Raw genomic sequence first — 16,812 nt, forward strand, 5'->3', positions numbered from 1 at the left:
CAACTGCAGCTCAAATACATAATGTGTAGCATGCAAATAATATGGTTACACAGTTATTGCAGTGCTGAGGGATTACCACATGTGGTTTTACCTTATATAACTTGAAATATAACTGAATTGGAGCAACTAAATTGGAGAAAAAGCTGGTGTAGGGCTGCTGCTGGGTATAGTAACCAAGGATTCAAGATTTTCAAGGAACTGGGATTGTATAGTTTTCATCCAGCTTCTCTCTGGAGTTTAACCCTGAATTAATAGGCAGAAAGCAAACATGAGATAGTTCAATCATTCACAAACTTCTTGGGCAAGACAATCTTCTGGCTTTCTTCTCCTCACTGCGGTAGGGGAGGTATGTTTGCTGATACTGTCTGCTCCAAGATAATGGTTGTTTCTTGCAGCAGCTTCAAACATTTTGCACATGAATATGCAATTGAGAAGGGAAAGGCTTCTATCAGGAATGTTTATTCAGGAGTCTGTTCCTGCTATCTGGTCTTGGAATCTGGCCTAAGCATCAGTCACTATCTTCCTAGACAAAGGATGAGACAGACATCTTCATTCCCCAGCAGAGAGTGCTTTAAAAACACTTTAAAAGCAAACAGGAAGCACAGGCATCAAACGAATTTCTACTCTCTATGATTTTCTTTCTCTAAATGAGCAGAATTTCTCTAGATGTCCCCTCCCACACTTTACTGGAAAAGCAGGATCAAAACTATAGAATGCGGGAAAAGGATTTTTATCAGTCAGAATAGATCTGGAAGGGACCTTGGAGGTCTTCTAGTCCAACCCCTTGCGTTTTCCTTTTATATTGACCTATATGCATTCTAGGAGGTTTTCATCCTTGTTTTTGTGCATTTCTATAGAGATGTAGCAATCTTTTATATATAACGCAACTCCAGCTCCTCTTTTGTTAGGTCTGTTTCTTTTGAATAGTTTGTATGCTTCCATTAGTACATTCCAGTCATGAGTTTCATCCCACCAAGTTTCAGTAATGGCAACTACTGTATATCAAACTCCAAATGTATCATCTTAAAAAAAAAAAAAAAGATTGGCAATGCTGGAAAGTGAAAGTGAGAAATACATACCTGTCTTGCAAATCTCCTGTTGCGGCAGGAAATGTAAAAATATTAATTCAAATAAATGTCATACTTGCAACATGCTGGTTTCTTGTTGCATAGGATAAAACCTAGCCACATAAGGAGCAGCATCTAATTGCTAAGCTACTGGGGATTCTGTTGAAGTTGAGATATAATTAGGTGCTGAAGGCTCCACCATGTGGCTAATGTAGTAATAATGCTAACTCCATTAGTTATGGAGAAAACCTCTCTGGCTTATAAAATATACAGGTACAGGTAGTCTTTGACTTAAGACCACAGTTGAGTCCAAAATTTATGTTGCTAAGTGAGAAATTTGTTAAGTGAGTTTTGCCCCATTTTATGACTTTTCTTGTCACATTTGTTAACTGAATCACTGCAGTTATTAAATTAGTAACCTGGTGGTTAAGTGAATCTGGTTTCCCCATTGATTTTGCTTGTCAGAAGGTTGCAAAAGGGGATCCCAGGACACTGCAAACCGTCATAAATGTGAGTCAGTTGTCAAGCATCCAAATATAAATCACGTGACCATGGGGATGCTGCAGTGGTCATAAGCGTGAAAAATGGTCATCACTCACTTTTTTCAGTGCCATTGTTAACTTCAAATGGTCACTAAATGAACTATTGTAAATCGAGGATTACCTGTAGTCCTCAAAAAATGACAGTCCATTTAATAACCATTGAAAATAGCAACTGACTCTACAAACCAACCTGTCTGATAGTTATGACAGATCCAGCATCATTTGCACTTACGACAATGGGGATGTTGCAGTGCCCTCCCTTGCCTGTCTTTCCTCCCATCCCTACAGCATTTAGGCCTGCTCCCCATGCTTCATGGAAGCAATTGCCATTTTCATCACCCCCCACAATTCTTGCTAAAATGGCAGCTCCTTGCAGAGCTTTCTGCCCATGAGGGCTTGGCAAAGCTCCCCTGCCTCTCTAGGCTTTGGGAAGAGGGGCCTTGCCTAAAAGGCAGCTGAAGAGTAGAGGAACCAAGCCAACAAGGAGAGAAAACCCTTCTGCAGCTTTTCCCCCTTGAAGTATTTTTTTTTAAAAATCCCTAAAAGGTGTGCCAGAAAATGGACGCGGCTGGGTTTTGCAAGCTTTAGCTGTCTACCTAACTGCCTGTAGAGTCCAGATAGGACTTAAATAAAGACTACACTGTAGATTGCCCTCTACAGGCAGTCAGGCTGACAGCTAAAGTTTGTAAAGATTCAGATGTTGTGTTTGCGGTTCGCAAGCAATTGACGAAGACGCATTGTGTAAACAATAGCTCTTTATTCTCCTTCTCCAACTCCAAGCAAAGAGCAAAAGGCTCGCAGGCCTTTTATAGGGTGAGGAACCCAGCTAGTGCTAACCAATAGGAAAGGCAGCGTTTTCGCGCCTTGCGCATGTGCGCAAGGCTGGCGCCGCTCAGTCTGGTCCCGGGCAGGTTTTACAATCCCCAGGACCATTTGCAACCTTTTCTGGGCCTGCTGAGTTTTCCTCAACAGGCCCAGGACACAACACCAGAGTCCTCCATTTTCTAGCACAAATTTTAGAAATGACTTTTTTTCTAACTTCATGAATAAAAAGCTCCAGAAAGATTTTTTTTCCTTGTTTGCTTGGAATCAAGATAATTTTTTTAAAGGGGTATTGGTTGGAGGGTAGAGGGAGAGTTTAGCTTTAGCACCTAATTGTGCATGGGCGGGGGGAGGTGAGGGAAGATCAATGTCCGTCCCTCCCAACTTTTTATTGAAGTAATGTACATTTAATAAATGAGTGTCTTCTCTTAAAATCCTGATTTCAAAGGTTACCCCCAAATATAAGTACACATAGTTTCCATTTAATAGACCTTAGCAATCCAGAGTTTTCACTTTTTCACAGAGTTTCAACAAATTTAAACACATTATGCCAGGGGTGTCAAACTCACGTCACGCGTTGCGATGTATCGCAACATTTTTTGCAATTGCCAGCAATGGGATGGGTGTGGTTTCGCCATGACGCATCTGGCCTGTAGGCCAGCAGTTTGACACCCCTGCATTATGCGAAAACTCAGCTCAATTGATAAGTCCATAAAGCTGGGAAAGGAGGAGAAGAAAAGGAAGGTCAGTATTAAGGTGAATGAGCTCGATCACAGCAGCAATAAGTATCCAACTGGAAGAACTAAAGGACTAGATTGGGGATAGATTACCCTGGAGGTTCATATGGTTGTTAAAGAACTGATTCTGACTTGATAACACACATTGTTTCTCTTAATACCCAGCAAAAATCTATCAAAACAACTATGGTTTCTTGCTCTTGAACAAAGTTATTGTCCATCTAACTCACCAAACTGCAGTGAAGTATTTGATTTAGTCTAAAGTCAAATCCAGTGCACTCTTCTATCCAACAATACAGAAGTTCATTGAATGACATTAGTATTTGAGTTATATCCCACCTTTCATTCAAAAGTTCAAAACAACACACATCACACTATTTTCTTCACAAAAACCAAATGATGGATTTTGAGCCAAAGGGAAGTGATTGGTTCAGACATCCAGGGAGTTTTCATGGCTGATGGCAGCCTTGAACCTTGGTCTCTTCAATGTCAGTCCAATATTTAAATGTAATGCTGTTCCCAGTAACAAGTATGCTCCTGAGACCAAGAGCTCTATCCCCCTATCCTTATTAGGCAAACAGTTGTCAGAATAACTGGCAGAAGCAACTTCCTGCTTCTCTGAGCTGGTAAGCAGAAGGCAATTTCCCATGGTCTACAGGTTTGGTCAATGCTTCATTCTTCTATCACAAGAGAAAGGGTTAAGCGAGCCTATCCTAGTGATACTTACACAGGACCAAGAGTCTTGTGGCCTTGGAGGCCACTAGTGATTCCCCACCTCTGCTGCTAAAGATCTGTCAGGCTGTGGTTGAGGAGGGACACAACTATAAAAGCATTTTTAACATAAAAATATGTGGGTACAATTAGGAGTGACTAAAGTTTCAGATGAATACTGTCAGCAATTGAAAAGTTATCTTCCTCCTTCAAGCAGGCTATGGAAAAAAATTGCTCATACATAAACCTTAGTTACAAAAGAAGGCTCAAACAGACACCGATCTTACTTATATTCTGCATTAAAGAGGTTTATCTTTGGTTTAATTCAGTGTGTTGGAAGGAAAATGACACCATTTCCAAATCTGAATGGCTCTATCTTCGTATAACTGGAAGAATTAATCAACAATGCACTTATGTTTTGCTACCTCTTTTGTGCCAATCTTCACACAGTTCTCATTATTCTTCTAAATAGATGTAGAATAAAGGAAAATATTAGCATATTTCTGCTTTTGAATTTATGCTATAGATTACAAGAATTTTCCTGTTGCTACAGGGACATCTTATAAAATATTAGTAATGCATAGGAAAATCAAAACAGTTTGTTGGCAAATATACCCCAAACCAGGTTTTAGTTAGTTCATGTTTTAGGGAAGTAGAAAATTCTGACCTATGATTGAAATAAATTAGAAATGATTGATGTTTTTCTCATTTCGGCCAACTCATTTCACAGGGAAAATCTTATCTTACAGAGGGATACGAAGAACTGATTTTTAGTACCAAGTTTCTAAAAACATAGATAAAAGGTTATCCAAGACTTGGATAAAGCAATTCCTACTTTTTATTGTCTCTAGTTTTGCAAACATACACATTTAAAGAACAAGAAGATAATCAATGGATAAAGACTTTTTTTTATTAAAATGTTTTTTCCCATGAGAACCAATATTATACTTCCAAATAAAACTACTTGAAATGATTATTTGAAAAAAGTTACAAAGAGTGCTCTGAAGAGGTATATTGCTGTGGCTGTCAGTTTATTTGGGCACTTAAACATCTTCCTCAACAATCAAACAAAGTTGTGAAGTGAAAGAGAATTCAAATATTACAAGAAATCACTGCAGCCCAAGACATAAAGTTTTGGTATTTACTGAATAATCATATGAAATGAGTGCGAGAATTTTCTTTAAAAGGAACCAATCAACTGAGAGTTGAATTCAGGTCACACACAAAAGGACATGACTGGCAGTGGTGATTTTTTTTTACTAGACCAATTTTAAAAGAAACAGTTACCTTATCTTTCCAGATGATTTCATAGGTTTCTTACCTATTAACTACGAACTGCCAACTCAAACAGCTTAAACTGTATAAAACAATATTTCCATTGAGAAACAGATCAATTAATTATATATTGACGTTTAGTGTTTTGTTAGTTCTGAATTGTACTAGAATTTATTGCATTTTTGAAAATACTTAAAAGCGAATATACTTTAAACATTTGTCATTATTATATAGTTTGCAATTAATAAATCATTTTGGAAGGTAATAATCTCATGCTTTATCTATAATCTGTATCACATAACAAAATCTCCTGCCCACAAATGATTTTGATCTACATCTGATCTGATTTCACACTCTGAAACATAAATCAATTAGCCGGTATACTAGATTGCCCATAACTGGTATTCTGTGCTTGTCTTTTGATTAACTTTTCTTGTTATTCCCAATATATAACAATTACAACATATTAGTATTATATACCAATTACATACTCAAATAACAAACATTCCTAAGAATTTTATATGAAATTTCCCTACATTCCTTTTTCTGTGCATAATAAATTATTACCATGCTTTAGGAATGTATTACAGTAGCACAGATGAATTCCTTTTCAGTCTTTCCCATCACAGTTGGCGTAACGTTGAAGGCCACTATTCCGCCTTTCATGAAGATGAGACAGCTTCCTCCAAACAGAAACTTGATGGAAGTTAGCACTGAATGATCGCCCAAGGCGCCCATGTTGCTTCTTGGAGATGTTGTCTTCACTCTCAGATTTGGCTAAGCCCTGAGTTTGAGATGGAGGCTGTAGTTCTTGATGAACATTTCCAAGTGGAAAGTTCCAAGGTCCAAACCGGTGCCAATTAAACCTCTGAAGAGCAATGATACAATGCAGATTCCCTCCTACCTAAAATGTATACGATGTTTGTTAAAATAACTCTCTCAATATATTAAGAGCTAAGATTGCATCCATTTGAATTAATGCTTTCACTGTCTTTTGCACTGGTTAGAATTCTTTACTGAATACAATCTGTGGTTACAATAAAACTGAAGAAGCTGAATTGAAGAAGTGGAAAAACATTTTCAAGGAAAAAAAAACTAAGGAAGTCCAGTTGCCTTTTGGAAAAGCACCTTTGGGACAACTATGACCTGGATGATTGAGAATTTCCATAGACAATGACAATTTATTCTATGATAAGAGTTCAACATTATTTAATTAGTAGGTTTACATGTAATTCCCCATTTCATAGTTTTGTTCTAACCTTTTTCAATCCACATAGGACAACTGCTACATCTTCTCATCATCCATTGTTGGTTCTAGGTATTTGAAAATCTAGTGATTTTTTTTCCAAAATGTAGCCTTGATTCATAAAATGCAGTCTTGTGATATAGTGGATGATAGATTTTAGAAGTCCTCCTATTCTACCACCTCTCCCAAAGTATTTGGGTGCCTATGGGGTGTTTGGAAACGGAGTGCTCCGTTTTCAAATGCCCCATAGGCACCCAAACACTTTTTGCCCGGAGAAATGATGGAGACTGGAAGCTTCGTCTGCTTGCAAATGGGGTGCTTGGAGATGGAGCGAATCGCTCGGTTTCTAAGCGCCCCATTCGAAAGCAGATGATGTTTCCAGTCTCTGGGCGAAAAGTGTTTGGCGCCTATGGGGCGCTTGGGGCAGTTCCACCTTCTCCCCCACCTGCCTCACCTCATGGCGGTGGCACAGTGCGGCAGGCCACATGTCCTCCTGCTATGAGCGGCCACAGAAGTGAGCCGGTGGCCATGTGGACTCCTGCTGGACAGGGCTGTTGGTGCCACCGCCACAAGGCGAGGCAGGTGTTGGGAAAAAAATAAGACATCCCCCGAAAATAAGACCTACTGCCTCTTTTGGAGGTAAAAAAAAAAGACTGGGTCTTAATTTGGGGAAAACTATGGACAGTCAAAAAAACTAGCCAATAAATCATTGAATAAATCAACCTATAATTCTCACTCAAAAGAACAGACTCAAATTATCCTAGTTTGGACACATTATGTGAAGACCTAGCTCTGGGAAAAATCTCTAATGCTGGAAAAGATGGAAGAAAAGAGAAGAGGATGACCAGTAGCAAGTGGATAGATTCAGTTACTATGGCAATGAATGCACCACTGGAAGACTGGGTTAGGGATAGATTGACATGTGAGAAAATCTATCTAGTCACTAGGTGTTAAAAACGACTTGATGGCACATAATCAATAGTAGTGAATTTGCTGAACTGAAATCTTATTTTGGATTAAGAGAATCTCACTTGCCATGCAAAGATAATTCCCAAATGTGCCCTAGTGTGGGCTGTATCCAAAGGTGGCAATTCCTTAGCAAAAGAAACTAATTAGTAAATTAGATCACAGCAATTTATTCTTGTTGTGCTCAAAAGAATATGACATGTTAGTTTGAAACGGAGGAAGGGATAGACCAGGGGTAGGCAACCTTGGCTCTTTTATGACTCGTGGACTTCAACTCCCAGAATTCCTGAGCCAGCATGGCTGGCTCAGGAATTCTGGGAGTTGAAGTCCATGAGTCATAAAAGAGCCAAGGTTGCCTACCCCTGGGATAGACTAATGAAGCCATTTCTGTTTTTAACAAATAGAAACATATTTTGTGAATGCAAAGTAATCTTCCCATAATTACTATCATGCAAGAATATCTAAATGTACTTTATGAATGCTACCTCCCGACAAACATGCAGCTCTGCTTTAACATGAAGCATTCTTACCTTCTTTGTCTTCCGATACTGAAGACCTCTTTCCAAGTGCCTAATATCTAAGTATTCAGGATTCTGAGTGTTTAAATCTGTTACAATGTCTGCCCACCTACACAGTAAGATGGAAAGAAATTCACAAATACAACAAAAATCTGGAGTATTGTGCTTACTAGTTAACCCTTGATAGACAAAAATTCATACTTAAGTACAAGATCTAGCACAGTGGTTCTCAACCATTTGGGGTCGATCGACCATTTCACGGGGGTCACCAAGCAAGGCTGTCCGCCATTTTTTTGTCCATTTTTTTTGTCCGCCATTTTTTCCCTTTTCCGGCGGGTGCCTTACCTCCCTTGGGCTAGGCCAGCTGGTGGTCGGCCTGCTCTGTCTCTGCCGCTTGCCAGCTACGCCTCAGCCGGTGCAGGGGGCGGAACCATGCATGCGCAGCACTCCCGGGCAGGGAAAGTCCTTGACTTACGACCGGTTGGGTAGTCCCCGACTTACAACTGGTTTAGTCCTCGACTTACGACCGGTTTAGTCCTCGACTTACGACCGGTTGGGGTCACGGCATTAAAAAGGTTGAGAACCACTGATCTAGCAAATACTGACATTTTTCCTGAAATGAAAGCAAGGGGTTCTAGTCCTTTGATTCATTTAGTAAATAACACCACTTTACTATCTTCCTCTTTTTTTCACAAATTTCTTATTTTAGCTTTATATATGAAAAGCATGGGAAAGATTAATATAGATATCTAATTTGAAGAAGTTCCACAGCTTCCAAAGAGATGTGAATGCTTCTATTCATACATTACCATCAAATATGCTTTTGATCTCGATAGGAACCCCAAAAGTTCATTCTCAAAAGATCTTACAGGACAGGCAGATTTATATAAGCAAGAATATAATATGATTTTTAGAAATCTGGTTTAAAATCATATAGTTTACATTGAAATCAGTTTTTGAACTGTCTTTAGAAATAGAGTGGCAACCTATGAAGTCATGGATCTCATATTTCACATAATAGCTGCAATCAGTAAACTTTCTGCTGGATAGTAAACATTTTTTCTGGACCAGTTGATATTTTTAATTACTTCAATCTAAAGAATGGTACCAAGTAGGTTTTATAAATAGATACCAAGTAGGTTTTATAAATAGATCCTGTTTTAGCAAATATATTATCTAAATGTTATCCAAATGTTTAGCAAATATTCATCTGGTCCAACTTCCTGCCCAGTTCAGGAATCTTTCTGCCATTCCAGACAAATACCTGTCCAGTCATTTCTTGAAAACTCTAGCGGTGGAGCACTCATGACTTCAGGAGGCAGATTGATCCACTGCTTAATAGTTCCTACAGTCAGGAAATTATTATTTAAGTTAAATTTCCAGCCATTGGCATTATGTAAGTAAGCATTTATTTTATTGTACATGGCTTTCCATCTCAAATGCAAGATTCTGGGTGGTTTACTCTTGGGTGTTACGAAGAATACATCCACACTCTCTGCCCAGTGACATTCCTTCATATACTGGAAGAATTATACATCTCCTCAAAATGTTTTTTTTTTATCGTGGTGACCAAAACATGACATACTAAACCACCTATTTTCTATCTGTGTATCTGTTTTTTTTCCTGTTTGAATTCCAAAGTTTACATTTCTCACCATTAAACATTTTGTCTATCTATTTTGTCTATTCAAGTCTATCAAGATCCTTTCAAATGTTGAACCTGAAGAATTCTAGAACCAGCACAGAACCCTAGGATGCTCCATTGTGTACCTCCCCTCCATGTGGAAACAGACCAATAAAGGACAATGTATCGACTATTACTTGTTTAGCCAGCTGTGAATCCATCCAACAGCAGGATCATCCATCCCATAATGATCTGGTTTATCGAGAATGGATTATGGTCTACTTTCTGAAGTTTTGATATCTCTAGAAATGGTCTCAGTTAATGTCATTAATATTGATAATGCAAATCTGGGAACTGAGGTTCAAAACTGAATTTAGGTATACAGCCAAAAGCAAATATAAAGAATTGTTTTCAAGTTTCAACAAACTAAACCATTTCATAGCATATAAAGTAAATGTCCATTTTCTTCCATTCCCAAGGTAAGTGTATTTTTCCCCTCAAAATCTGATTCTCAATACTTTCAGTTACAAGACGGATGCCAGACTAGCACTCACTTTGGGAGGTGGATGAAATATTAGCTCTCTAGAAAAGAAATCTCAGCTAAAACATGCAAATTTTGAAGTTTCAGTACATTTCCAATTCTATTTGGGGATCTGTATCTTATACTTATTCATCTAGGAATCGGTGTTCATATGAGTATTTGTGGATGCCAAAAGAACACTCCGTATCTAAATATCTTAAAAATTATATGATCTTTTGCGCAAACTTACTTTTTGCAGTGAATAGTGGGGTGTTTTCTGCTTGGCTCTCCAATGAGTATCCAGTATTCTACATCTTGCTGTAAGAGACATCCTCTGATGCACAAAAATGATAGACAAAATGTTTATCATAATAATAAGCTTTATAAACAAGCAATTTAACTTGTCACTGGCCGAAATGAATAATTAGTTGTTGTATGGTAACATAAAATATATTAAATATGACTAAAATATATATATTAATATCTATGACCTTCATCTTTAGAATAAACAAAAGTATCTACTGCTCCTAGTTTCATAATATATGAAATATTTGCAAACTTAACCCAGACCGCTCTGTATTCTTAAGATAGCATGTTACTTATGTGTAAAATTAAAATAACAAATGTATTCTTCGAGAGATTGACATTTCAGCAATTGTACCCCTTCTCTAGATATTTCTACACAGACAGAACATATCTGCTCTAGAATTCATCTTTATTCCTATTCAGAAAGATGGCAGTAGCTGTTTCTGCAGTAGGCTGGATTCAATGGCTTTTAAGTTCTTTTCAAGTCCCTAATTTCCTCCAATGACTAATTTTTATTTTAGTATAAATGCAAAAAACATACATACAATATAATGCTTTATAATCTCTGCAGAAACAGTGTTTTCTGCCTCTTTAATCAGTTAAAGGCCAAAAGAAATGTAAAATCCATTCATTTGTACTTTTAAGGAAATAGCAATTCCCACCAATGCGGGTTCATGCAAACCAGCACATCTATTTTTAGTAGAAGTCAAACTAATGAAATTGGATTGATTCACCTAATGAAAAAAAACAAAATTTCCATTCAGATTTCATTAAAAAAAATAAAGTTCAAGGATTTTTACCGAAGACTTTAAAAGGCTATTCTTCCAAATGAAAGAAGCAAGACTTGTATCAAATGCAATGTGAGTTAGACACTTAGGATACAGCTGAAATAAAGATAGAAATCAATGCATTTATCATACAAATTCATGGTCTTTCAGACTTGTTTGGTGACAAGCAGGTTTATCCAGAGTACTGCATCAGAGACAGTTCTTGTAGAATAAGTCTTGCAGTTTAAATTAATATTGCTCCCATTTCGGAAAACTGTATCTGAAAAAATATTGCCATCTAGTGATTGTTAATGCAGATTTAACGAAACCCACATAATTGTACTATATGATTCTATGTCCCATGTTTGCTGATAAAGCTATAAAGTTAATATGAGCAATTAAAGGTTCACTTTTTGTAAGATGATTGCAGGTGTGTTGGTGCCACTGATGAAATCAAGTAGATTTTGAGGGTCTTACTTATATGCTTTACTTGGCTTTATTGGAGTTGCTTCAAATCCAATTGGACAAAAATAATGATTTTGGCAATGATAAATAAATGCCATTGATTCATCTCGCAGCCCTTGTGTTAATTTTGTTAGAGCTCCTGAAGCTACAAATTAAAAAGAAATTAAAACATTAAAAAAGGTATTTTATCAAATATTAAGACACACTTTTAGTTTAATATTATTTTTAAAAAATTACCATCTGTAATCAATATAAAATAATTCACATATGATATGATATATGATATGATATAGGATAGGGTAGACTGCAAAATAATGTAGTAACATATAAGTCAGGGGTCCCAAACCCCAGATCCATGAATCAGCACCGGTCCGTGGCATGCCAGAAACAGGGCCGCGCAAACAAGCGAGGCCCAATCCACCGGATGCAGGCAGCATGTAAAATCACGCCTCTTCCGGTTTGCGGAAACATCTCTCTCCAAAGAACAAGTCCTTGGTACCCAAAGGTTGGCAGCCACTGATATAGGTAGTCCTTGCTTAGTGACTGCTAAAAAAAATAACTTCATGACCAATGGCTGCATTTTTTTTACCTTTGCACTGTTCCTTAGTCATTTTATCACTATTATAATCAATATGCATTGTCCTGTACCTGATCTATTTTCTCTCCCCCCCCCCCTTGCAGAGTAGAAAGATTGAATAAGAAGGGATTATATAGCGAATAAACAAGCACACGATGGGGAGTACACATTGAAAGCAATGCACTGGCACCTGCAGCCACAAGTCAGGGCATGACTTACAATGTATATTCCACATTGGGTGCCTGCTTACTCTCTTATCATTCCTTTCTCTCCAGAGAAGGTAAATACAAATATTAACTGCCTTCTTGCTAATTATCCCAGCAACAGGGTCAGCATTCCAAAGAGGGGTGGGGGAAAGGAAAATACAATTACTTGATTTCCCATTTAGCAACTGCTTCACTTAATGGCAGAATTTTTGGTCTCAATTGTTATCATTAAATGAGGACTACCTGCAATTTAAATCCCTCTCAAACAAAAAACTTGGTTATTTAGAAGCAAATGCTTTTCCTGCCAGAAAATTTCAAGTGAGTTGCAATATCTACAACTAAAGTGGGCGGAGGGTGCAGATGTGGCTCCATCTCTCCATTGCCACTGTTATCCAACTCTCCTTTCCTGAGGTGAGGAACTCTGGTAACAGATGTTCAGAGGAAACAAGTCAAAGAAATCAACAATGCCCTTTTCTCCATATTCAGCTAGCAATTGGGAACACAAAATCCCAGAAAAAATACAGTATATCAATTATTTTTTTTAAAAAATCCAATACAAATTCAAAAATAGACATGAAACCAACTATGAAAAATAAACAGACCCCACACCTATTTCGTTCTGCTCTTTTAACAGCTGCAAACAGCTCATGTCATTAAAACTGCCTTACCAGTTTCTCCAGCAGTCTTGTACTTCCCGTGAGGTTTATAGAGAAAATAGGAACATCCTTTTACATGGAAATAATCATTAATTTGCCTGAACCACCTGAAAAGTACAAAGTGCTTTAAATGTAAATTAGCACTTGTGGTTTAAATGTAAATTAGCAATTAAACAATAAAAAAACATTTCTCCTGCCACACACATATGACATGGCTAATATTCCCACTATTCCTTAGTCAGATATATAGAACAATTATAACCCCTGTTCATACATGCTTATTTGGGACTGCAATCTGTGTTTGTTTTAAAGTATTTCTTCTTGGAAGTCTAATACTAATAAGCTAATAAACACATTGACCTTAAATACCCTTGATTTGAATTATGGGCACATTTGTTTCTCATTTTGAAAAGTAACACTCCCAAATTCAGACATTCTTTTCTTCTGATTTCACTCTAGAACGCCCTCTTTCAAACAACTTTTTTCTGATCTCCATGTTTCTTTTGTTTAGCAAAAGTACTTTATAATCCTAAACCCTTCCCTCTCCCTTTTGCCTTATTCCTCTCACAGAAATAATTCTATCAAAGACAATCAAGGTTTGTTGCCTTTTTTCTATATGGCTCAAATGCAGGTCAGCCATGTGACACAAGCATTACTACTACAAATAAATCTGCTTATAGATTAGAATTTATTGTGTTTAAAACAGTATATAGGTAGTTCTCAACTTATAACAGTTCATTTGGTGTCTATTCAAGGTTACAAAAGGACTGAAAGAAGTGACTTATGGCCGTTTTTCACACGACCGTTATAGCATCCCCATGGTCACATGATCAAAATCCAGATGCTTGGCAACTGGTTCATATTTATGACAATTGCAGTGTCCCAAGGTCATATGATCAGCTTTTGCGACCTTCTGACAAGCAAAGTCAATGGGGAAGCCAGATTCACTTAACAACCATTTACTAACTTAACAACTGCAGTGATTCACTTAACAACTGTGGCAAGAAAGTAAAATGGGGAAAGACTCACTTAACAAATGTTTCACTCAGCAACAGAAATTTTGGGCTTAATTGTGGTTGTAAATCGAGAACTATCTGCATTAAGGTTGTTTCTGTTTATCTACAATTCTACGCATGGTTTCCTAGAAATAAGCTAATGAACATGCTATATAATGACAAGCCTATTTTTCTTTTCCAGAATAAAAATTACGCTTTATACAGATAGAGAGACACACACTCCCTATGTACATTCCACATTTAGGAGAACAAGACAATTCAAGGACAGTGTTTACCTCATTAACGTAGTATTTCCAGTAAATGGACCAAATCTTATCTCTTCAAAAGGCGGCTGAATGCCCAATATGTGCAAAGCCTCTTCTTGAGTAATAGGCGGTAAACTGGATTTAGAAATTAAAAAGTTCAGAATATAAGCAACTATAGAAAACAAAGACTAAGTTGCATTTTAAGTACACTAAATGGCAATGAAAGCGTCACTAGATTCCCAAAAGAACACACTGAATATACTGAAGAATAACTTACTTTCCAGTTCCCATTGTGCTATATAGGAAATTCCAGCAAGAGACTAGAGAGGAAATCCCACAGGAAGTCTTATATTGGGGGCGACTTATGCAGTACCTTTAAAACAAATTTTTCATAGGCAAATTTTCATACGCTGTAATGAAAACCAGAAGGCTTAAAGCAGTTTCACTTCAATGCACCTCAATTTCCTTCCACAAAAATGTCTTCAGCCCTTGCCATCATAGCATTTAGATGCCACAGTATTAAAACAAAAAAAAAAGTATGACCCCCCCCAATTATTAAAAAAAACTTATTTAACCAGTATTAAAGTATTCAGCCATACAGAACTATAGCAATACTAATGTTTTCAAATACTACCATCTCCGGAGATCTAACACTTTCCGTGGCTTTATTTCTTCAAGGGTGTAATGCTGTGGACATTCCCTGTATTGTTTACTTTTCTTATCTGCAACTGTTTTCTTGCTTTCCTGTTTCTTCATGTTGCCTGTAAATAAATAAATAATTTCTAAATATTCAGGATATTAAAGAAGCTTACGCTTAACCCCTCTTCCTCAAAATATATTTTCCAGTTCAGTTCTGAATAATTACATACCCCTTTTCAGCATATTCAGTGTCCCCATATGTTCCATGATATTGTATAATTATGTTTATCCTGTAATAGTCACCCTTTCTTCCTTCTACTGGGTCTTCTATTGTCAAATTTGACCCTGAAAGCTCCTTGGGACATGACTTTATTATTTAAAATGCCATAAATTTAGAAAGTGCAGTTTAAGGCAACCATTTCTCTTTTACTTTTGAGGTCATGTACATATGGTGACTTGCATATGCTGCTAATGATTGTAATCCAATTTTATTGGATTGCAAAGTCCTATTTTATTTTTATACTGCTTTAAGGATTTGAGGAACTTTAGTACTAGCATCATAGCAATATTATTTTCTATCTAAGTAGTAAGCTGATAATGCTAGGAATAGGAAAGAAAACCCAATTCTCCATGAACATTGCAGTTGAAAATGAATGATGAGCATGTAAATTAATAAAGTTCAAGATATGATTTTGGCAAATTAAAAATACTTTTATTTATATAACTACAGTTGTTTCTGAAATACTGAAACTCTAATAGTACCCAATGTATAAATATTGTAAATGTAGAACAAAACAGCAGAATAAAAATATTTTCATTTTATTAGAATAAGAAAGATTATTTAGATGCTTAAGTAAAATGACAAATGTACCTGCTCGATTTTTCAGATCTGGGGATGTATCACTGAATTCAGACTTATCAATTTCCCATGCCAATGGCAGTTTTCCAAGACTAATTGATAAACTTTCCAGATTAGAATCATCATTGTAAACTACATCTGAAGGTCCAGTTCGAACACTAATAAAACCAGAATTATTTCCATCGTTTAAGGCAGCACTGTCTTGTAAGCAGGCACTAACTGTAGCACTTGGGCTTTTGCAAATAGATGTTACCCGATTTAAAAAAGCGTAGTCCGAACAAATGGTATAAAACTTTTCTCGGGTGTGAGTCACAGGACATCCCCATGGATAATGCCTGTCCCCACCAGAACTCAGAGATGCACCTGAGGTACCTGGAGCACAAAATGATTTTATAGTACCATGAAGATTAACTTCTGAAGTCTTCCTTCCGGTTTTGTGCCCATTTTCTTCAGAATCACTCTCCAATTGAGAGTCTTCGATGTTAGGCATTGAATGATCTGTAATTTGCTTTCTCCAGACGAGGAAGGTACATCAAATGTTTCTTGTACGCTCAAACATAATTTACACTTTTTCAAGATTTTCAAAATACATTTTCAAATTTCCTGAAATGAAAAAGAAAACATCTTTTTTAGCGAATAATCCAAAGAAAAAAAAAATTCTAACAAAAACTTAGGGCTTGTCCACATCATCAGTTTTCTTTTATCTTCAATGTTTCATGTTTTGAGAGAAAAAAATTATCTAAACATTTCAGGGTCAACCAAGAAGATGGAAAAATCAGAGGAAGATTTCTATTCAATTATTTAAATTGCTTTAAACCAACTGAAAGTACAACTCCTCCCTAATTTATCAATGAGCGCCCAAAGTTCTTCAGATGAAACTCTTCCTTAGCTCAGTGATCCCCAACCTTTTGGGCACCAGGGACCCGTTCCGTGGAGAGAGGCTTTTCCGTGGACCAGAGGGGGTGTGGTTTTATGTGCTTCCTGCATCCCGCAGATGGGCTTCACTTGTTTGCGCCCCTGGTTTCTGGCATGCTGTGGCCCGGTGCCG

The 16,812-nt window shown here is 37.1% G+C and overlaps 1 protein-coding gene across 1 annotated transcript; it reads right to left on the reverse strand.

Annotated features, from left to right (window-relative positions):
- Window positions 1-4,891: 4,891 nt before the first annotated feature.
- On the reverse strand, window positions 4,892-16,355 carry BIVM (basic, immunoglobulin-like variable motif containing). The gene is made up of 9 exons (XM_015823050.2): window positions 15,777-16,355; window positions 14,901-15,027; window positions 14,544-14,639; window positions 14,297-14,401; window positions 13,018-13,112; window positions 11,579-11,711; window positions 10,279-10,362; window positions 7,897-7,993; window positions 4,892-6,058 (listed from the first exon to the last, which is right to left on the reverse strand). Exons 1-9 carry the CDS (start codon window positions 16,252-16,254, stop codon window positions 5,765-5,767), a joined length of 1,509 nt encoding a protein of 502 aa, XP_015678536.1. The 5' UTR covers window positions 16,255-16,355; the 3' UTR covers window positions 4,892-5,764.
- Between the last annotated feature and the right edge of the window lie 457 nt (window positions 16,356-16,812).

This window comes from Protobothrops mucrosquamatus, unplaced genomic scaffold (genome assembly GCF_001527695.2).
Source record: "Protobothrops mucrosquamatus isolate PMUCROS unplaced genomic scaffold, P.Mucros_1.0 scaffold1754, whole genome shotgun sequence".
NCBI lineage: Eukaryota > Metazoa > Chordata > Lepidosauria > Squamata > Viperidae > Protobothrops > Protobothrops mucrosquamatus.